Source organism: Prionailurus viverrinus, chromosome B1 (genome assembly GCF_022837055.1).
Source record: "Prionailurus viverrinus isolate Anna chromosome B1, UM_Priviv_1.0, whole genome shotgun sequence".
NCBI lineage: Eukaryota > Metazoa > Chordata > Mammalia > Carnivora > Felidae > Prionailurus > Prionailurus viverrinus.
In genome coordinates, this window is record NC_062564.1 from 144,256,803 (window position 1) to 144,279,362 (window position 22,560).

At 42.1% G+C, this 22,560-nt stretch overlaps 1 protein-coding gene and 1 long non-coding RNA gene across 4 annotated transcripts in view; one reads left to right on the plus strand and one right to left on the minus strand.

The window, feature by feature from the left end:
* The first annotated feature begins 497 nt into the window (after nt 1–497).
* On the plus strand, nt 498–11,360 carry LOC125164706 (uncharacterized). Its single transcript, XR_007151861.1, has 3 exons — nt 498–902; nt 1,205–1,300; nt 10,572–11,360. It is a non-coding gene; the product is annotated as an uncharacterized LOC125164706 (long non-coding RNA).
* Nucleotides 11,361–14,492: 3,132 nt separating this feature from the next.
* Nucleotides 14,493–22,560, minus strand: part of FAM47E (family with sequence similarity 47 member E) — a 36,433-nt gene continuing 28,365 nt past the window's right edge. The window contains exons 7-8 of one of the 3 annotated variants that reach the window (XM_047856279.1): nt 17,938–18,015; nt 14,493–14,842 (exon numbers count right to left, since the gene is read on the minus strand). In XM_047856279.1, the coding sequence (XP_047712235.1) occupies nt 14,807–14,842; nt 17,938–18,015 (114 nt within the window). In that variant the 3' untranslated portion in view covers nt 14,493–14,806. Of the gene's footprint in view, nt 14,843–17,799; nt 18,016–22,560 lie in introns of those variants that run through there. The other 2 variants (XM_047856280.1, XM_047856278.1) reach the window with 2 other exon arrangements.

Below are 22,560 nucleotides of genomic sequence, written 5' to 3' on the forward strand. Positions count from 1 at the left end.
CATGTGAGATCAGAATTACACAGATTGCCTCCTCAATTCACTCCTCTGTTGATCTGATGGCTTTGCACACCAGCTTCAAGCTGATAATTCCCACGCTTGTATCTGCAGCGGGAGCCTTTCCCATGAACCTCATTTCTACACCCAACTGCTAAAGCCACAGCTGGCAAATATCCGCCTGGGAATAATTAGTAAAATGGCTCCCTCTGGTAAAACAAATCCTTCAAATATGTCCCATGTTGAGGCACACAGCAACCCCTGAAGGAGTTACTAGAGGGCTGGTGCCTCCTTAGGGTCACGACTCCTACAATCCCAAAGGAAGGGGGGTGGGGGAAGGGTGGAGACCGGGCCTCTCTTCCCGGATGCTAACAGACATTTCAAACCCAACTCACTCAAGTCTGACCCCCTGTCTTCCTCCCCAAATCCGCTTGCCCCGCCTACCTCATGGGGTGGGGGGCGGAGTGGAGAGTGGCAACCACATCCTTTCCCATTGCTGGAACACCAACAACTTTGAGTCCTCGGCTTTCCTTCTTCCCCTCTCTCAGAAGGCAGGAAGTAGCAAACCACCACTCTTTCTTCAAAATACTATGTTAAGAGAGAGTTCTGCTTCTCTGCAGACACCCTGGTCTGCCACCATCATCTCACCTTGGATTACTGCAGTCACCTCCCTCTGCTCTCCCTGCTTCCACCCTGAAGGCTCTACAGGCTACTTTCAAAGCATTGGTCGGAATGATTCTTTAAAGCATCCTCTGAGCCCAGGACCCTCCACTTGCTCTCTATCTCATGAAAGAGAGTCCTTGTTGGTTTGCAACCATCTCAGGAGCTTCTCAGGTGTGATCTGAAAATGGCCCCAGTGCATGGAGCACAGGGAGAAACTAAAGACCAAGGCGAACCACTCCAGATTGGTAGGTCACGATTTTAATAAGCAAGGGGACTTGGGGAGCTTGTTTTGGGCCCTGAAAGATGAGTGGAGTAGTCTGCAGACATCCGTCCAGATATCTGTCCTTTCTCCCTCACCCTCTACAGGTTGTTGCACAAGGGCAATCTGCCCTATGAGCCCTTCCCTGATAATCCTAATTTTAATTACAACCCCCTTCACCCCATACCATTCTTCGGTTTATTTTTCTCCCTAGCATTTAGGGCATCACTTCTAATACAATGTAAAACTGACGGATTCGTTCTACTTGATTTGCTTCCTTATCTTCAGAATGTAAACTACACGAGAGAAGGGTTTACCGTCCTATGTTCTCGCTGAATTCCTGGCACCTAGAAAATGCCTAGAATAGGCCCTCAAGAAGTACAGGTTGGTGGGGGGGGGGGGGGGATGGCGCCTGGGTGGCTCGGTCGCTTGAGCATCTGACTCTTGATTTCTGCTCAGGTCATGATACTGGGATCGTGGGATCAAGCCCCGCATCGGACTCTGAGCTGTACATGGAGCCTGCTTGAAATTCTCTCTCTCTCCCTTATGCCCTCCCCAGCTTGTGCTCTCGTGCTCTCTCCCTCTCACCCATGCTTTCTCTCTCACACACACACACACAAATACATAAATACATACATAAATAAAACATTTTTTTAAAAAACTACAGGCTGAGTGAATGAATCAAAAGCTCAATGTATTCTCAGTCTAGAGCTTAATGTCATCTTCTTTATACAAGTTCGATCTGCATTTTTTAGCACAATGTAGATGCTACTTTTTTGTCAAATAGGTTTCATGTCTTAGGCTAATTAGGAAGTCAATGGTGAACTTTTTAAAGACTTCTAAAGTTTAAAACTACCCATACATCTCGATTCAGGCAGCTTTAAGATGAAAAAAAATCGAGTTGAAAATACTGAAAAGTGGTATCAGAGCTAAATTTTTAAGAAAATAATGTCACTATATAAAATAACATTCTCATGGACTCTGTCTTGCTAACTGGTTCTTAAATCTTAAGATTATTATAGAGCTGGTTTTTTTAATAGTCAGAATTTTGTAGAAAATTTTAGAATTATTCTACTTTTGTCAAAGTAAAACTTGATGTCATAGGATGTCCTTGAATTTTACTAACTCTAAAACCAATCGAGTGAATGATTTTTATAAACAGAATGAAAATTCTTGAAGATTTTCTTTTTATTTCCTCACTGAGAACTTCAGTTCCCACTTCATTGGTCTAAGTGTCTTTATAAAATGTGCTTGCAAATGAAATCCCAGAAGATCTGTAAAATCATAGAAAGCAAGCCCCCTTATTCATTTCCAATAATTAGACGGTTTATTGTTGTCATCAATTGCTATTTATGAAAAATATAACCAATTAGTGACGTAATTCTTTCCACCCATCAGAATTATTTTTACATTGGTATCAGACTTCTCATGCAGCATTTTAAAAGAACATTATTTATTTGGCCTTCCTTTTGGCTTTTCGAAACTTAAATGTTGACTGATTTTTGTGTTGCTGCTTTAAAAAAAAAGCACTACTCCACTCACTACCACACTTCTTAAAAGTCTATGGCTACATATTCTAAAATCATGCTCACTGCACTGACTGTACATGTTTATCACACACAACTGAAGAGTGTTGCCTCTATATAGAAGTCCTTTGAGCCTAGGAGGACAGAAACAAAAAAGGAAGGCAAATTCGATAGAAACAGGGGTGGAAGATGATGCGTTCCGCTGGGATGTGTTGAGTTTGAGGCAATAGAGGGAAACTGGAACTGGGGGCATGTAGTCTAATAAGAGATACTGGAAATTCCTCACAGAGAGGTGGCAGTAAAATCCGCGGTAGAGATTAATGTTACAAAGGGAAATCAAGAGTGCACTTCAGCCTTTGGCAAAATTCCAAGAAGACTGGAAATCTGCCTCCCTGTTGCTATTTCTGTTGCAAGTACGTCTTTATGATATATTTTCAGGGCCATAATGTAGTGCCAATTTTCCAATTGATCACTATTCTATTAAATTGAATATAAACAGATAGCTATAGATATGGATGATATTTTTTAAATAACTTAAAAATGTCCGATATATAAGGAAGTCAGTGATAGAGTTTTAAAGACCATTCATATTTATTTATACTTATATATGTTAATATTTATGTGTATTCAGACATATGTGTATACTTACATGTAATTTTTTTTTTTTTCTTTAACTTCATGCAAGAAAAGAGTCCTCCCTCCTTGTGTGGAAGGATGAAGACAAAACAATTAAAATCAGCTTTGTTTTCTGGGCCAGGGGAAGAGGGTGGGAAGGAAGAATTAGGGAAGAGAGAGAACAGAGAGACTTGTTTCCAAAGTCGGTGCAAGAAGGTGTTGGGAAGGGGGGTAAAGAGGTGTCACTCAGCTGAATTTAAAAGGAGACAGGACTAATAAGAAATGGTTGGATTTGACATATACAAGGTCATCAGTAACTCTTCAGTATTTGTGACAGTAAGCATTCAAGTTTGGAAGGCTGAGGAATGAATGTGAAGGCCGTGAAGTCCAACGCTGAGTTAGCCTCCTCTTGAGAAATTTGGAGGCAAAAGGTAGGAGAGAAATAGAAGTGTCTCTTAAGAACAGAACAAGGTCCAAGGGAAGTTCTTTCAGACCAAGAGAGACTTACCTGGGCATGTTTGTATGCAGGAAATAACCAGCGAAGACTGAAAATTAATAAAAGGAAGCCTCCTTTTAAATAGAGTCAGGAGACCAGGAGGGGGAGTTCTGGGGGCCTACCACCTGTGGTCAATTGCAGACCCAACAGGAACAGAAGTACTTTGCAAGGTGATACTGTGTTAGCTAGTTAGCTACTACTGCGCTAGCCCAACAGGAGGAAGAAATGTTTCTTTGCCCAGCAACAGCCCAGCCAATGAGAGACTGCCACAACTCAGCCAATGAGAAGCCAGTATACTTTGACCTCCCAGTTTACGCCAATGGACTTTTTGTTATTAATAGCCCTCCCAACTTCCCCCTCCCTCTAGAAAAGGGTGTTTCTCTCCTTTGTTCTTCTCCATGCTAGTGTCTGGTTTTGCTGGTGTTTGCTTGTTTCCCGTTGCAATTCTCTACTATTCCTGAATAATCCCATTTTGCTGGTAAAGTAACTGGCAGTGTCAGTTTTAAGGTTACTATGACAGCGACTGAAGATGTGAGGAGAGGAAATACTTAATGGGAATCCCAAAAAGGAGGAGGAAGCAGTGGTTCCGGGGCCACCAGTGGAAGGGCTGGCCTCCGACGAATGGAGAGGACACGGGCATTCAAAAAGAAAAGAATGAACATAAGAAACGTTTTGGGGTAAAAGGAGGCAAGGAATGAGGTTATCAGCTGAGAGAAAGGAGGTACAGCTGAGATTTGAAGGAACAGCCACAGGCAGAAGAGATTACCTATTGGGAGACTTGCCCGTCCTGGATCATGTTGATTCTTCAGTTCCGGGCCTCTGTTCTGCTCCCTTCCCCGATATTCCCAGGGCCCTCACCCACACTCAGGCCCCACCTAAGTGTCCAGAAGACTACAAACCACTTGCTGGTTCTGTCTGCACTTCCCTCCCGTCTGGCTGTGACCCACTCTGCAACCACTCCTGACTTAATCCTCCTCAAGTACAGCTCCCACCAGGCCATCTCCTCTGTCTACCAGATTAAATTCAACCCCACTTTAGCCTTGCAAGGTCTCAATGACACAATCGCAAGGACCACCCCGGGCCAAACTGGGAATCTCCCAGCTGGAACCTTCACTCATTGGTCTAGAGATTTCCTAAAAGCCACTTCCTTCCATGAAATAGGAGATTTTCTATTATGGTACAATTAATTTTGTAGTTTTTCTCATCCTCAACTTCCCTTGGACCTTGTTCTGTTCTTAAGAGACACTTCTATTTCTCTCCTACCTTTTGCCTCCAAATTTCTCAAATTTCTCTAGGATGTAGTGATCTCATCCTAGATCATAGATTCCTTGAGGGCCAGAGTTTGTTTGTTCTTTGTATTTCGTGGAATGCAAAGTCTATTATCTAATAGGCCTTTTTATCCTCTTTTTTCATTGAATACCTGATGTATACTGGCACTAGGCTAAGTGCTTTATAAGGATTATCTCATACAATGCCCAGAAAGAAATAAGCTTCCCAGGGTCACACAGCTAATGAGTGACTTAGCCGTGATTTGAACCCACTATTCTGACCTCCCAGGACTCATGCTCTGAAATTCTAGCTATGCTGAATCCTGAGGGGTCTTAAGCCATGTCCGAATTTCGAAGCATAAATTTTAGACGTGAGTGTGCAAATTTGGATGTGTGACACATTTATGGTGAATTTCAGTCTCGTTCTTAATTTGTAGTTGCCCGCTCTGCAAGCCCTCCTTAGGAAAATGTCCTCACCACCACCAGCACCTGTCCACCGCTGTCAAGCCCCTGGCTCTTGCTGCTCCACATAACAGCCACAAGTGAAACCTTTCTGCAAAGCAGTCACACTGGAGCTGCCCGGTTTCAGATTTCACAGAGACATTTTCTAACTGCAAATGTTTGCAAACCTCTGACTCATCTTAGTTCCAGAATAGATTCAACCCTGAGATCTCTGATGCTAACTGATGAAGCCTTTAGAGAAAAGGGAAATCTGTGTTGGGCGAATCCAGCTCACTGTATAGAAAGAAACAAAGTTAGATTACTGCTTTGTACCCCATAAAATGGTGGACTCCAGATGGAATAAAGCACTAACTGTAAATGGTAAAACTACTACAAAACTACAAACATTACTAAAAGCTAATAGAACAAAATGTAAGAGACTGTCACTGTGATATTGCATAATATAGGAGGCCAAGATACATCTTGACTTTATCAAAAGAAGGCTGCTAATCATCAAAGGATGCCATAGACAAAGTTAATAGACAGATTCAGATGGGGAGATTTTTGTGTTTATTTATTTATTTTTGAGAGAGACAGACCATGAGTGGAGGAGGGACAGAGAGGGAGAGAGAGAGAATCCCAACAGCCTCCAGACTGTCAGCGAGACCGAAGCAGGGCTCAAACCCACAAAACTGAGATCATGACCTGAGCTGAAACCAAGAATCGGAAGTTTAACCAACTGAGCCACCCAGGTGCCCTGATTTTTGTGTTGCTAAAACAGTAGATATACGTGGGATTAATATGTAGATATACAATGAACTTTGACAAATTCACACACACACACACACACACACACACAAACATGAGACCCAATGTAAACTGAATAGGGAATACTTTTCCCTGGGGCCTAGCATGGTGCCTGGAGCGTAAAAGGCGCTCATAGTAATTTTTGGTCAAATAAATAGCTAGCAAAAAGATACAGAAATACTTAAATTCACTGGTAATCAGATAAATGCAAATTAAAACAATGATATTACACCATTTTACATCCAAATATTAGAAGATGTGATGTTGCTGGTGAGAGAGTAAACAGGTAGAAATGATCTGGAGAACAATCTGGAAGAATTTTTTGAAATTAAGTATGCATATACCTCATGACCCAGTAATCCCACCCCTGAACATGTCTGGCCCAGGGAAAATTTTGCACAAGACCATAAGGGGACACACAGTGTTATTTGGGGTGACCAAGTTCAAAGCCACCTAGACGCCCATCATGGGGAAATAGCTAAAGATAATGGATGCCTATGAAATCCTATGCAGTAGTTAGACCAATGAACTAGATCTACACATTACAACATAACTAAATCATAAATACATAAAGGTGACAAAAGGTAAGAAATGATAAGGTTTCTCGTACATTCACATTTATGTAAATTGAAAATATATACACACTCAACGCTACCGTTTCAAAAATACATGCATATTTAAGGTCAGTTATGTAAACAGACTAAAGAGAGTCACTTTGGTGGACAAATGATAGGAATGGGCATTGGAATAAAGGGGAATGAGTAAATAACCAGAGGAAGGCCTTTCCCAGACATGTGAGGATAATATCTCTGAGGTAGGGCTTCTCAAACTCGCATCTGCTAAATGCAGATTTCTGTTCAGTAGATCTGCGGTTCTGCTTTTCTTCTAAGCTGCAGTTGATACTGGCCCTGCTGGTCTCGGGACCTCACTTGAGGTAGCAAGGAGACCAAGGGATAAGGTTAACTGCTCTGGAAGGTTTAAAAAGAAAGGGAAGGAGGAAGGGGATCAGGACGGGAGACACAACTCACTTAAGGGTGGTGTCAGGGACATCCAGAGCAGGGGCAGTGGGTCTAGAACACACAAAGAGAAAGAGGTAGTAGCCACGATCTCTGATTCTTGCAATCTGTCATGCCAGCCTATACCACACACCCAACTCTTCACCAAGTGGAAACAGTTCATATATTTGTAGTAAGGAGAAAGAGCGAGAGTGAGAGCGAGAGAGACTCCCATTCCCACCAGGTGCAAACTGTTACTGAAGAGAATGTAGGTCAAAATTCTTTAGAAAGATCTTTCCAAACCTTTCTATTCAGAGCCATGCCCTCAGCACCACCGTCAGCAGGGCTGCTGTCACCCCTCATTGATTGCGGTCATATTGTGCATCACTGACCGTACTATCTTCTTTGGTTACTCCTTAATGGTGTGTTTCCCTCATTAGAGTATAAGCTCATGAGGGTAGGGAATTTATAGGTTTTCTTCTAGTGTTCTATAGAGTGCCTCAAGCTCTACAAGGTAGAGGCTCTAACTATATAATTTTTGAATGAATAATGAATGAATGAATGAGCGAATGAATATCAGTGTTGATGAAGCACTAGAATGTAATACCAAATTATTGGAGGCAAATGTTCAGAACGAAATTTTTAAAAATTTTTTAAATGTTTGTTTTTGAGAGACAGAGAGCAGGGGAGGGGCAGAGAGAGACAGGGAGACAGAGAATCCGAAGCAGGCTCCAGGCTCTGAGCTGTCAGCACAGAGCCCAATGCAGGGACCAAACCTATGACTTGACTTGAGCTGAAATCGGACACCCAACCAACTGAACCACCCAGGCACCCCAGAACAAAAATTTTTTAAGAACTGACCATGATCAGGGCACCTGGGTGGCTCAGTCGGTTGAGTGTTGGATTCTTGATTTGGGCTTAGGTCATGATCTCACGGCAGTGAGATCCACATCGAACTCTGCGCTGGGTATGGAGACTGCCTAAGATTCTCTCTCCCTCTCTCTCTCTCTCCCTTTCTCTCTCTCTCTCTCTCCCTTTGCCCTTCTCCCCCACTTGCGCTCTCTCTAAAATAAAAAATAAAGAATTGACCATTATCTGCTTGGGAGAGAGTGAGGTAGGTTAGTAAAGGACAGACCTAAGCAGAACTATGGTGAGGGAAAAGTTTGGGGTGACCATTATCCCCTGTTCTTTATACCTCTTTTCAGTATTACTTTTAACTACTTCCTGATCCCACCCACCTACCTGACCAAGGCACTGTCAGTATTGTTGTCTGTTAACATGTGTCATCTAGAAAGTTGTGTCACCAGTTCTCTCTCTCTCCTCTCTCTCTCTCTCTTTCTCTCTTTGAAGGTCTCCTATGCATCCTACTGGGTCCATACCACAAACCCACAGATCTCTTCAAGATAATCCCTTCTCTACCTTGAGATTAGGCTGAAAAACATCCTTCAGTTTCTTGGAAGTTCTATTGTTTGAGTGAAAGAATTTGTGAGGCAACTTTAAAAATTTTTAGTAGGTCTTTTGTCTGACTGAAAGTTACTCGGGGGCACCTGGGTGGCTCAGTCAGTTGAGCGTCCAACTATTGGTTTCAGCTCAGGTCATGATCCCAGGGTTGTGGGATCAAGCCCTGTGTCAGGCTCCACACTGTGCATGGAGCCTCCTTGAGATTCTTTCTCTTCCTCTGCCCCTCTCCGCGGCTCATGCTAGCCCTCTCTCTCTTTCTCTAAAGTAAAAAATAATATGGGGCATCTGGGTGGCTCAGTCGATTAAGCATCCATCTCTCAGATTCAGCTCAGGTCACGATCTCACGGTTTCATTAGTTTGAGCCCCACGTCAGGCTCTGTGCTACCAGCTCAGAGCTTGCTTGGGATTCTCTCTCTTTCCCTCTCTCTCTGCCCCTCCCCCACTTGCACTGTCTCTGTCTCTCTCAAATAATAAATAAACTTTTAAAATACAAAATAAAATAAAAACTAATATATTTTTTTTTTTAATGAGAGGTACAAAGCATCATCTTTGATCTTTCTGAGGTCTTAACAGTTTTAACAATTACATCCTTGGATTCATCTTTATACCGTTTTCATGGAAATGTCCTTTTATGTGTCCTTTTGGATTTGATCTTCGCTACAAATCATTTCTAAATTTAAACATCATTTGTCATCTGAGAGGCTAGGAATTTTTCAAAACCATAAAGTCCTGGTTCCTTTTTGTTTAGCTGTCCTTATTCCAGCTTATCTACCTCCTCTTGCATTTTACTGTAAGCAGCAAGAAGCAGTATCTTCAGTACCTTCAACACTCTGTAGAACAATCGCTTTAGTTATATCACCCAGTTCATTAGGTACCGTCTCTACTTTCCATGTTACTTTGGGTGACAGTGAGGCTAAAATGCCTGCTATTGTATAACAAGGAGACCATTTCTCACCATTTCCAAAGTGTTTAACCTCATTTCCCTGCAAGCCTTCACTCACAGCCTCCTCAAAGTCCATGAGGCTTCTGCTACCAATTTCTTCCAAGTTCTTTAATCTTTCATTAACACTGTCCTCAAACTTCTTCCTGCTTTAACCTACTGCCCAGTCCTGCTCCCTTCCAGCATCCTACTTCCAGGCATTAAAATTCTATATTGGTCTGGGGTGTCTGGGTGGCACAGTCAGTTAAGCATCTGACTTAGGCTCAGTCCATGATCTCACGGTTTGTGAGATCGAGCCCCGTGTATTGCTCTGTGCTGACAGCTCAAAGCCTGGAGCCCGCTTCGGATTCTGTGTCTCCCTCTCTTTCTACCCCTCCCCAACTCATGCTCTGTCTCTTTCTCTCAAAGATAAATAAACGTTAAGCAAATTAATTAAAAAATTTTAATCTATATTGTTCATCTATTGCCACATAACGAATAATCCCTAAATGTAATGGCTTAACACAAGAATCATCAGAGTAGTGTTTATGGGTCAGGAATTCAGAAGCACCTTAGTTGGGTGGTTGAGGCTCAGAATCTGTTATGTGGCTGCAGTCAGGATGCCAGTCGGGCTTCCAGTATCATCTGAAGTCTTCATGGGGCTGGAGGATCCACTTCCAAGATGGCTTATTCACATGGCTGTTTGCAGAAGGCTTCCATTCCTTTCCATGGGGGCCTTTCTATAGGTAGGATGGGTGTCCTCACAACATAACAGCTAGTCTCTCCCAGAGCAAAGGATCCAAGTGAGAATAAGGAGGAAGCCACAATGTCTTATGATTTAGTATTAGAAATCACCCATCATCACTTCTCCCACATTGTCCTGCTAAAAACCAAGTGTAGATACAGCCCACACTCAGGGAAAAGGAGTTACACACCACATGTTGAAGGGAGAAGCATCAAATAATTTGTGGACATTTTAAAATCAAACACAGATCCCCCCCTCAAATCAGGAACTCCTTAAAGGACTTTGTAAAGGAATTTCATGTCTAGCATCTATTAGAGAGAGAAAGAGGGGGAGAAATGGACCTTTTGAATGAGCTGAATTAAAATACCATTTGAATTCACAGCTTTGCCAGATCTCTTTTGTGAAGATAGAACATTGCTTGGGAAAGAGTGAGACCCTGAATGCTGAAATGTGAACACACAGGAAGATTCAGATGGCTTCTAGTTCCCCAAACCCCCGAGCCTATGGAAATACACCACTCAGATCTCCTGCTGCACAGAGTATAACTGACTGACACTGGGCTGCTGCTGACCCTTGCACTGAGGCCATGCTCTCTGGGGCTGCTCCCAAACCAATGACAGAGCACACGGAAGTACCAAGGCTGGGCCCATTCTGGCAAGATGTGAGAATCCGCCTTTTGGCAGCTTTGACTTGAAGACTCCCCATTGGCCTGGCCAAACCGTTATTTGAATTATGTTGCAGTTCAAGATTCTTCCTTCCCCAATCCCCCTTCCTTCCCTCTCTCCTTCCACAGGCATCACACATGCACTGTCATCTAAAGGCTCTCCCCATGTCCTCCTGCTTCCTCTCCCAGGAAATCTCTTTAACTTCGTATCCCATTTTGCCATCTGCTCCTTGGCAGACGCAAGCTAACACAGACTTCCTTGTCAGATTCTCCCTACTCCCCTGTGTGTGAGGCTTTTCCCACCTCGCATGAAGCCTCTGTAATGACCTTTGTGGAAATAGCTGATTCTCTTCATTCTCCACCCCTAACATCTTTCATACCCCTGAATTCTCCCATCAGTAATGTGCTAGAGACTCTTTGTACCAGATCACAAAAGTCAATTAATAAATTCTCAGGAATTTAGTGAGCTGGTTGGTAAATGTAGTCATTATTAAAACTTAAATATACTTACAGTTAAATAAATTGCATTCACAGGGTGCCTGGGTGGCTCAGTCAGTTAAGCCTCCGACTCTTGATTTAGGCTCAGTTCATGGTCTCATGGTTCATGAGTTCGAGCTTCACATCGGGCTCTGTGCTGATGGTGCAGAGCCCGCTTGCACTATCTCTCTCTCTCAAAATAAATAAACTAAAAAACCTTTTTAAATAATAAATTACATTAACCACAAAGGTAATAAAAACTCAAAGACGTATCACTTTCTAGTTGTTAACAAACTTTCGTTAGTATCTATGCTCTTGAAGTTATTTACATCTATTATATCTGGGTGTTGGAAATAAAATATAATGGTGTACTAGCCTTCTCTTTGGATATTGAAGGCCAGATTTAGATGTGCTGTTTCAGCTCCTTTCTTCAGTAATCTGAGAGGTTGCCAGCTTTGAGTGCAGCCTGCAGCAAGAGAAGACTTGTAGCTGGTCCAGGAAGCTCTGGCCTCTGATCCAATGAATCCAATGTGCTTGAAACACCTGTGGCAGATAAGGCTGCAGAATGGAGCTTTGTCACGTCCAGAAAGGCGAAGCGGAGCACAGGCCCCCAGGATTTTGCAGCCTGGCCCTGAACTCTGTGGCATATAACTGTTCTCCTTTAGAGACACCGATCTTGGTTTGTTGCTTGCACTGATAAATATGGGGGCCTGATCATGAGCCATTAGGTAACCAAGCGACTGGTGCCCGTTATAAACTCGGGGTCATCTGATCCACCAATCCATAAAGTCAGCTAGTATTTAGTGTGTGCACACACTGTGCCAGGCTCTCTTATGAGCACTTTACACGTAGCATTTCCTTTGATCTTCACCAAAATTCTGGGAGGCAGTTCTGTTATTACTGCTATTATCCCTACGTTAGCTGAGAAAACTGACACGGAGAGAGGATGAGCAGTTTGCCCTCTAGTCATCGAGCTCATAAGTAGCAGAGCTTGGCGTGAACCCAGGCCCTCTGGCTCCAAAGTCCACATGTTTAATTACCAAATTATATTGCTTCTCACGATCACGTGGAAGTTTTCTGTATGGGATTGGGCTTGAGCAAAAATTGAAGACACAACAAATTGCATGGAGTGCCCAGTCCTCTCACACGGCCACTCTTCCTCAGCCTACACATCTGACTAGGGATGGTCTCTGAGATCAGGTCTCTGAACTGACAACCTGCACAATACGATCACAGCAGCCACAAGTGGACGCCACAACACTAAAGCCCAACTCAAGGCTGGCCCTGAAGAACAACTGGGGAGAATTTTCCAGTAGGGCGAATTCTTAGGATTTCATCCAGTTGACCACATTGTCTGAAAGGAGAAATGGCCTGAGGTGCACATGTCACCTATACTAGTCAGTAGCTGAGGAGCTAGCTCAGCAGCCAGACTCGGAAGGATCACAGATGCAAGGCTGATGGTGACAAAGATGCTTGGGAGAAGAGGTATTCAGGGGATCTCTCAGAATGGATCCTCCGGAGTATGAGGATATTTGGTTCTTCGTGAATACCCACCAAAGGTCTCCACTGTAGAGGAAGTGCTCAATAATCAGGTGAAAAGGTTTACCTGGCTTTGGATGTCAGCCCACTTCTTTCCCAGGCACTCCAGCGTTGCCTGGTGATCTCATGAACAATGTGGGCATAGAGGCAGAAATGCAGACTATACGTGGGTTTCAGCAACTTGGACTTTCCCCTCACCAAGGCTGATCTGGCTTCTGCTCCTGTTGAATATTTAGTTGTCCGGCAATTAAAACTAAACCTGAATGCCTGATATAAATTAGGCATGAATGTAACAAAGCCAGGAGCAGTGGGCCAGAAAAAGAAGTAGATTCTCTCCAGACCACCACTGCCAACACCACTTCTTACTCAGCACCTGACTGTCAGATCCCAGCACTGATTGCCCAAATCCTGCCCCGGCCTGTCTCATCGAACCGGATACCTCCTCCACTGGGCGTGCGGGAGGAGCAGCTGTCCTTCTGTTGCTCTTGTGGGCTACCATACATGTGGGCATGTGTGATGAGTTGAAAACATCCAGGAAGTCTGAGAAAAGTGGCCTAACTGGAATAGCTACGTTTTCTGATTTGGATTTGTTTTCCTGTTTAACAAACCTCTGCCCACACCAACACTGATAGATGTAATGAATGTTTATTCACCGCCATGGAATTCTACCCAACACTGGTTCTCACTAAGTAACTAATTTTACAGGAGTGGGCTGACACTGTGGGGTTCATGCTTCTATCATGTACTCCGTCACCCTAAACTCTGGCCTCACAGAGGGCATGGCAAAGACTCATTTTATGGCACAATTGCTATGTAGTCAGTACAACATACAGATGATTGAGATGAAATCAGGACAGTCCCTAAGGATGAAAGGTCATCACCCAAAAACTTTATATTTGAAGACAGATTCAGTAACTCACAAAACTTTGGGACTCAATATGCTTTTAATAAATTCCCTTTTTGATTAAATTTTACACCGTGGGTTTCATAGAGAAAGATCTAGAAGGCTATGTTCCAATGAGTTAAGAGTGGTTATTGTTGACTCTATAGGAATTAGTCACATTTTCAATATTATTTTTGTTAGTTTACTTTTTCTGATTTTCCTAACAGGAGCATTAACATTTTTAACAAAAAATAATTTTTGGAAAATTAACTTAAAAATCTATATCATTCTGAGGGGCGGCTGGGTGGTTCAATCGGTTAAGCATCCAACTCTAGATTTTTGCTCAAGTCATAATTTCACAGTTTGTGAGATCAAGCCCCATGCTGGGCTCTGCACTGGCAGTGAAGAGCCTGCTTGGGATTCTCTCCCTCTCCCGCTTCCCCTCCTTCATGCATGTGCGCGCTGTCTCTCTCTCTCTCTCTCAAAATAAATAAACATTTTAAAATTAAAAAATAGAAATATATATCATCTTGAGTCACCATTAAACTTTATGACTTATGACATTTATTATCAAGACTAACATGTCTTAGTCTTTAGTTCAAAATTAAAGAAAATAATATTCTAAAGAAAGAATAAAGGAGGTGTTCACTCAAAACCAAGGAAAATAATACTATTGGAAAATGCAATAGAGTAATTCTGCTTTTATTATGGTTTTATACATTTTTTTACAAATAGCTGATATAACTATGTTATATTGACAATGCCACAAAAATATGAGAAGACTATATGTGAATATTGATCTCACAGTTGATATGATACATAAGATACTGATTAACAGAAGCAGAGAGCCATTGTGAAATGTTTGTATTAGGTATGAAATTATGAACATTGCCAAGTCAAAGTTGTACAACCACGGAACACTCATAAATTGTATTTAAGGTTTAAAAATGAGGTAGAGAAATAGCCAAGTATGTAGTAAATAAAATTGGTCTAATCATCCTCCCAAGATTCTTCTATGCTTGAGTTATTTTATAGACGTCTTATTACACTCACATTAACATTCCTTCCTGATGTACATCTTCTCAAGGAACTTTAAAAAAAAAACACAAAAGATGAGTAAACCTTCATTAGATTGGAAAACAAAAATTGTACAGTCCTGCCCACAACCACTACCATACACAAATTTACAATCTCACACTCGGACATATATCCTTCTGGTACTCAAAATCTCATGTTGGTAATTGGCCACGATAGATGTGGGACTTTGGAAGGTAGTTTCACAGCATCAGAAATACCTAGATCTAATTCCCATTTGTTCTCTGCCTGAGTCCAGCCCAGCTCAGCTCAAGCTCAACAAAGCCTTGTGCTGCTCATCCCTTCTATTAAAAACCCGGGACCCATCTGTGTAGCAGACAGAATGAAGCCAAGAGTAATGAATAGAGTGGACAATCCAGCAGCAGATGCTGGAATGTGTGTAAAGCACCTGTGTTCATGTAACATATGAATGTGTATGTACAATATACATAGACCTTATGGGAGTAAAAAGAGAATATTTATGTATATATGACATACATATGTGAAATATATGTATTACATATTTATGAAATAGATATAGTAAAATATATTCCCTCCTCTCTTTTAGTTGAAATTATATTGATAAAATAGATGATATGGGATGTAAGAATAAAGGAAGAAGATACATTCCAGGGTTTTGAATGACAGGGGTTCTCAGAGGACTCAGCTGTGGTCAGGGGGATCATCTATCTTTAGTTAATGCAGCTAAAAGAGTATAGTCAACTTTGCCCAAAGTTGAACTAAATATTCATCAACAAAATGAATAGAACCAAAAGGGGACAGATCAAAATGAAAAAAAAAAGTTCTGAGTTCTGCCACTAAAAATATTATGACAGAACTGAGTTATTATAACAGCAAACAAGGATTACATATATATATATACATATATATACATATTTACATATATATATACATACATATATATACATATATAAGGATTATATATATATATATATATATAAACAAGGATTATATATCATCTTTGGCAAGAGGAATATATATGTGTGTGTATACACACACATCACATTTATATATATATATCACATAATTATCATATATATATCACATAATTATACTTGTGCTTAAGTGCATTTATATGTTATAAAATCTATAATATGTGCAATTATGTTATCATATAAAATATTATCAACATATTGTATATTTCACACATGTAAGTATGTAAATGTACATTTGTGTGACCCTCACATACAGATTAGGCAGTTATAAGTACATAAATGTATATAAGTATGGTAAATATATTTCACAGGCCTCTTATTGATGCTCAAAGCTAAAGGAGATATTTCATCCAGTTTTTTTTTTAACTTTTATTTATTTTTGAGAGACAGAGAGAGATAGAGCATGAGTGAGAGGGGCAGAGAGAGAGGGAGACACAGAATCTGAAGCAGGCTCCAGGCTCTGAGCTGTCAGCACAGAGCCCAACATGGGGCTCGAACCCACAGACTGAGATCAGGACTTGAGCCAAAGTCAGATGCTTAACCGACTGAGCCACCCAGGCACCCCTCATCCCAGTTCTGTAATGGAGTCTTTTCACCCTTCTCTCCTCACACTCTAGACTTACCCTCACATTTAACTTTGAAACCAGTCTGCATCTGAGTTTTGTCAATATATTTATTTGCCAGTAAGTATAAGCTACTGTTAGTTGTATCATTCATGGGAAAAAAGAAATCCAGTGTCCCATCTCCCAACCTTCTGACCATCTTGGCTTCACGGCTTCCTAAAGACTCATGGGATGTGCACACAGAGGGCCCTGAATAAACACATGACTGGGGCGCCTGGGTGGCGCAGTCGGTTAAGCGTCCGACTTCAGCCAGGTCACGATCTCACGGTCCGTGAGTTCGAGCCCCGTGTCGGGCTCTGGGCTGATGGCTCAGAGCCTGGAGCCTGTTTCCGATTCTGTGTCTCCCTCTCTCTCTGCCCCTCGCCCGTTCATGCTCTGTCTCTCTCTGTCCCAAAAATAAATAAACGTTGAAAAAAAAAATTAAAAAAAAAATAAACACATGACTTAACAGCTATGACTTTGGCAGCATGACTAGCTGGTTTCTTGCTGTGGTGACAGGGCTGGTCTGGACACAGAACTCTGGGCTCTGAGGCCCTCCTGCTAAAAATGGTCCACTCTGCCAACCTCCCACCCCACCCATGTTGCAACTGGCCTTCCAAAGGTGGCCGCTCCAAGTGGGAGGCAGCTGGGGCTAGCTTTACAAGTTAAGAGAGGAGAAACTAGATGAAGGGTGAGAGAAAGTGGGAAAAATACGAAGATATTGGTGGGCCCCTGGGAAGTGAACTTTTGCCCTAGTCTGTTTCCACACAAGGCTGACCCACACAGGCTAATTCCTATTGTGAATCTCAACTCCATTTTGTCCTGACCCAAGCCATAGCTCTCTGTCCTTAGATGTGGAAGTAAAAGACACTCAAAGACTTCCTAGTGACATCAGAGTGTTTGAGTAACAGAGTTTGCAAGATACATGCCCTGCACATAGACCCCTTCCACTTTGCCCCCATTAAGGCCAAACTCCAGGCAGGTGAGTCGGCAGGAAGACAGCACCTCTGACAGCAGAAAACAAATAGGTAGAATAAAAAAAGCAAAAGCCAAATCCTATCTCTGGGCCTTTGTCTAGGGAAAAGCATGCCCTTCCTTCCAGGAACCTGAGTCCTGGTATGAGAAGTAACTAATGACCCTTGAACATTACTACAGGGGTTGGGGGCACCAACCCCCCACTCAGCTGAAACTTCGTGTATAAGCTTTGACTCCCCAAAGACTTTACCAATAGCTTACTGTTGACCAGAAGCCTTACTGATAACATAAACAGTTGATTAACATAGATTTTGTGTATTATATTTATTATAGACTGTCTTCTTACATTAAAGTAAGCTAAAGAAAAAATGTTATTAAGAAACTCATAGGAAGAGAAAATATGTTTACAGTAACATACTACATTTATCAAAAAAAAAAATTCATGTGTAAGTAGACCACAATTTAAGCCTATGTCGTTCAAGACTCAACCATATTTTGCTTTGGAGAGGGTGCTGACTCTGCCCCATCAACAACCGGGAGCCCCTCAGCAAGCCTTTCTGAAATGACCCTTTACTCACACTCGGCATCCTGTAGCCCCTGCTTAGAATGAAATCCTTAAAGGCAATTGTTCCATGAAGGTCTGCAAGTAACTCCCCCTAAAAGAGGAATCACATGTAAAAAAAAAAAAAAAAGTGAGCTGTCAGAAGCCTGATTTCATTCTTGTCCTAATTAAAAGCATTTAGCTCTTTATGAAGTACCTTATTTTAAATCAGTTCCTCCTCATCTGAGAGTGTATGTGTGGATAATGTTCTCAAATAGGCAAATATAAAGGCTTTCAAAAGATGTCCCACTTTCTCTCCTTTCTCTACCATTGTATTAAAGATAAGCAATACAGTTTAGCAATTAGACAATTATTAAGTCAAGATGTCTGGAATCTAACCTTTTTGAGATTAATAAGTATAATACTGTGATTTTTATCTTTTTTTAATGTTCATTTATTTATTTTGAGAGAGAGAGCACGTGGATAAGCAGCAGAGGGGCAGAGAGAGAGAGAGAGAGAGAGAATCCCAAGCAGTCTCTGTGCTGTTAGCACAGAGACTGATGTGGGGCTCCATCCCACGAACCATGAGATTGTGACCTGAGCTGAAATCAAGAGTTAGATGCTTAACCAACTGAGCCACCCAGGCACAATACTGTGATTTTCTTTTCTTTTTTTTATTATGATTTTTAAAAAATTTTTTTTAAATTTACATCCACATTAGTTAGCATATAGTGCAATAATGATTTCAGAAGTAGATTCCAGTGATCCATCCCTTATGTATAATACCCAATGCTCATCCCAACAAGTGTCTTCTCTAATGCCCTTTACCCATTTGCCCATCCCCCCACCCACAACCCCTCCAGCAACCCTCAGTTTGTTCTCTGTATTTAAGAGTGTCTGATGTTTTGTGTCCCTTCTTGATTTTGTATTATTTTTACTTCCTTTCCCTTATGTTTACCTGTTTTGTATCTTAAATTCCTCATATGAGTGAAGTCATATATTTGTCTTTCCCTGACTGACTGACTTCACTTAGCATAATACCCTCAAGTTCTATCCATGTAGTTGCAAATGGCAAGATTTCATTCTTTTTGATAGCTGAGTACTACTCCATTGGACAATACTGTGATTTTTAATAAGAAATATATCTGGTCTTCTTCCCATTCCCGGCACAGAGCTCCTAAAACCATTGCAATTTCCAAGTAATAAGAGTCACAAAGATGAAAGGAGAATTTTTTGTTCTTCACAACTAGCCCCTTTTAGTCACAACAGAGTTTATTTTAATGAAGTGATTTTTGGAAAGTCCCTCAATAGCCACAGGATGGGGTCAGGTTGCCAGAGGAAACAACCATGTATTGGAACTTTTGACTCCACCCTGAAACCTCTGGCTGAATTAATCACTGGTGACCAATGATTGAAACAACCATTCCTACTTATGAAAGCCTCCATAAAAACTCAAAAGGATAGGGTTCAGAGAACTTCCAGCCTGGTGAGCATGTGGAGATTTCAGGAGGGTGGTGTGCCTGGCTAGGGCACAGAAGCTCTGCACCCTTTTTCATATACCTCGCTCTGTGCATCTGGCTATTCTTGAGTTATATCCTTTTATAATAAAGCCATAATCTGGTAAATTGTTTTGCTAAGTTTTCGAGCAGATGATAGAACCTGAGGAGGAGGTGTGGGGGAATCCCAGCTGAATGGTCAGAAGCATAGGTGATAATCTCAATTTGTGATTGTGAGGGCAGTGTTGTGAGACTGAGCCCTGAACCTGTGGGGTCTGATGCAAACTCCAAGTAGAGTGTCAGAAATGAGTTAAGTTGGAGGACACCCAGCTGATGTCTGGTGAATCAGAGAATTGCTTGGGGGTGAGGGGGGAAACTGGATACATTTGGTGACCAGAACTGAGAGTAGTAGAGGAAGAAATAGGAGCGTTTTTCCCACAGGAAAAATAGCCACAATTTTTAGATGTTAAAAAAGAACAACAGCCCCAACAAGGAGTCACTTCTGTTAAGCCCCACCCAGATTTAACACCTAACCTAACTGCCATTTCAGCCTCTCCCAGGAGTAGGATTTTAAGCCAGTCAGTCTGGGATTTCCTGATGAGCACTAGTGAGGTACTCTGCATAAGGACCCCAGCCCCTCCCTCTAAGGAAGGTGACCTTGCCTAAAACAATCCTTTCTTTTCTTTTGCTAATAACTTCCTTATCCTGCCCTATTTCTGCCTATAGAAGCCTTCCATTTTGTGCAAGTCTTGGAGCACACTTCTGTCTGTTAGATGGGATGCTGCCCAATTCATGGAACACTGAATAAAGGCAATTAGATCTTCAAATTAACTTGGTTGAATTTTTGTTCTCTGACGGTTTGGTGGCAGCAGGGGGACCAAAGGAGACTTCCAGTGGCTTTGGGGAACAACAAGAAACAGGCACGGTGCCTGAGAACACTTCATTCTCTTGCTGCTTCTGAGGGCCATTGGTCACTTCGTTTCAGTTCTGAGCTCCGCTCCCTGCATCAAGCTGGTGATCTAACTGGCTTTCCACATTTCCCTTCCACTGGAAAGCCCCGCCCTTGGTTCTATCACCAGATCCATGTTGGGAACCGCTTGGTGGCAGCTATAGTTCCCCATTTGTTTGGGATCAGTCCACAGTCCCTATACTTTCAGGTCTGCTGGTTCAATCCTTTTTCTAATCTCCAGATTCCACACAGGGAACTCTAGTGGTTATGGGTCAGAGTTGGACTGGGTCCAACTTCAAAACCAGACTGGGTCTGATTTGGGATTGGACTGGGTCCAATTTCAGCTGCTCTGGGCCTGACTTGGGCTGGATGGGTCCAGTGGGAGGCCTCAGGTATTAAGTATTAAATAAGGGCTAGTTGCTAATAATAATCTCAGAAGCCGAGCGGAAAAGATTGGTGGGGTGGGGTTGAGCATTTAAAGGTTGTTAGAGTGCTTGCCACTTTAAGAGGACTTCTGTGATAGGCAATCTGACTATCAATTTAGCTCCAAGAAACCCAAAGACCTGCTAGCTAAAAGAAATGGGATCCTTTATATCCAGAGATCCAACTCCCCACATGCTTGTCTATTTTAATGTCTGAGAACTATGGTCCCAGAGACTGCAGATATCTAGCAAAATGGCAAAATTTTACTAAAAATAACCTAGAGTAACAATGGCCATTATGGGGAACATTCCAATTAGACAAGATCACTTATTTTGAAAATGCTCTTGAGAGGGGTGCCTGGGTGGGTCAGTTGGTTAAGCGTCCAACTCTTGATTTCGGCTCAGGTCATGATCTCATGACCCTGAGATCAAGCCCTGCTGCATCAGGCTCTGTACTTACAGTATGGGGCCTGCTTGGGATTTTCTCTCTCCCTCTCCCTCTGCCCCTCCCCCATTCATGCTCTCCCTCCCTCTCTCTCTCTCTCAAAATAAATAAACATTTTTTTAAAAGGGAAAAAAGTACTTGAGGGCAAGAGGGTCCAAGTTGAACACACAGAATGGGATGCTTACTTTAGTTGGTATGCAGACGTCTCCACAAGGTTTGAAGATTCCAAAATAGCCTCATTAAAAGACTTGGTTACAAAAAGCCAATGAAAAATTAAAGACACTAGAGGTACAGAAAACAAAAGACCACAGGACTGATGTAACTCCTACTGCTCCCCCATCCTTTTTCACCTGAAAACTCATGTTTTACTAATCTTATGTCTGAACATCCTTTCCACTCTTAAGAGACTATTGGACAGTTACCAGTTACCTTTTAAAATAAAACTACCTAGGGGGGGCCTGAGTGGCTCAGTCAGTTAAGGGACCAACTCTTGATCTCGGCTCAGGTCATGATTTCACAGGTGGAGCCCCACATTGGGCTCCACAATGACAGCTTAGAGCCTGCTTGGGATTCTTTCTCTCCCTCTCTCTCTGCCCCTCTCCTGCACATTCTCTCTGGCTCTCTGGCTCTCTCTCTCTCTCTCTCTCTCTCAAGTAAATAATACACTTTAAAAAATAAATAAAATTAAAATAAAATAAAACTACCAAGGTTGCAAATGAATTTCTCAGTTATCTTTTATCTCTTGGTCAACGACTGAACATGTAATGGCTGTAATTAAAGAAATTCCTAAATCTAGGGAGGAAGCCTGAAAGTTTTTTGAAGAATCTGAGTCCTTATCAGTGCCTATGACACCAAGATGCCAGGTCTTTATCAGCATGTAAACATGTGAAGCCCAAAAATGGATGCAGTCAGCAAGACAGCAAAACCCCATGGATGATATTCAAGCTCTTTGGTCTTCAACATCTCAGGGACTAGAAAAAGCTCATAAAATAGCAGCTGAGCTGTTACACATTCCTAGGTATAACTAAGCCTCTCCCTAAATCACCTCAATAACCATTAAAGCCTGAGGCGTCAAACCCATAGAAGACCTAATTGCTCAGGGTTAATCATTCCCTGTACCAGTTCCTGCAACAGCTACCCAGTCTTGCCAGTCTAGAAACCTAAGGACCGGGATGTTGATTTTTTTCCAGGATTTGAGACCTATTAATAAGACATTTATTCCCCATCTCCCAGTCATTCCAAACCTGAACACCCCTTCGTCACAAGTTCTACCAGACTCAAAATGGTCCACTACTGTGGACCTCTGTTTAGCCTTTTTCAACATCCTTGGAGACCCCAGTAGCCAGTA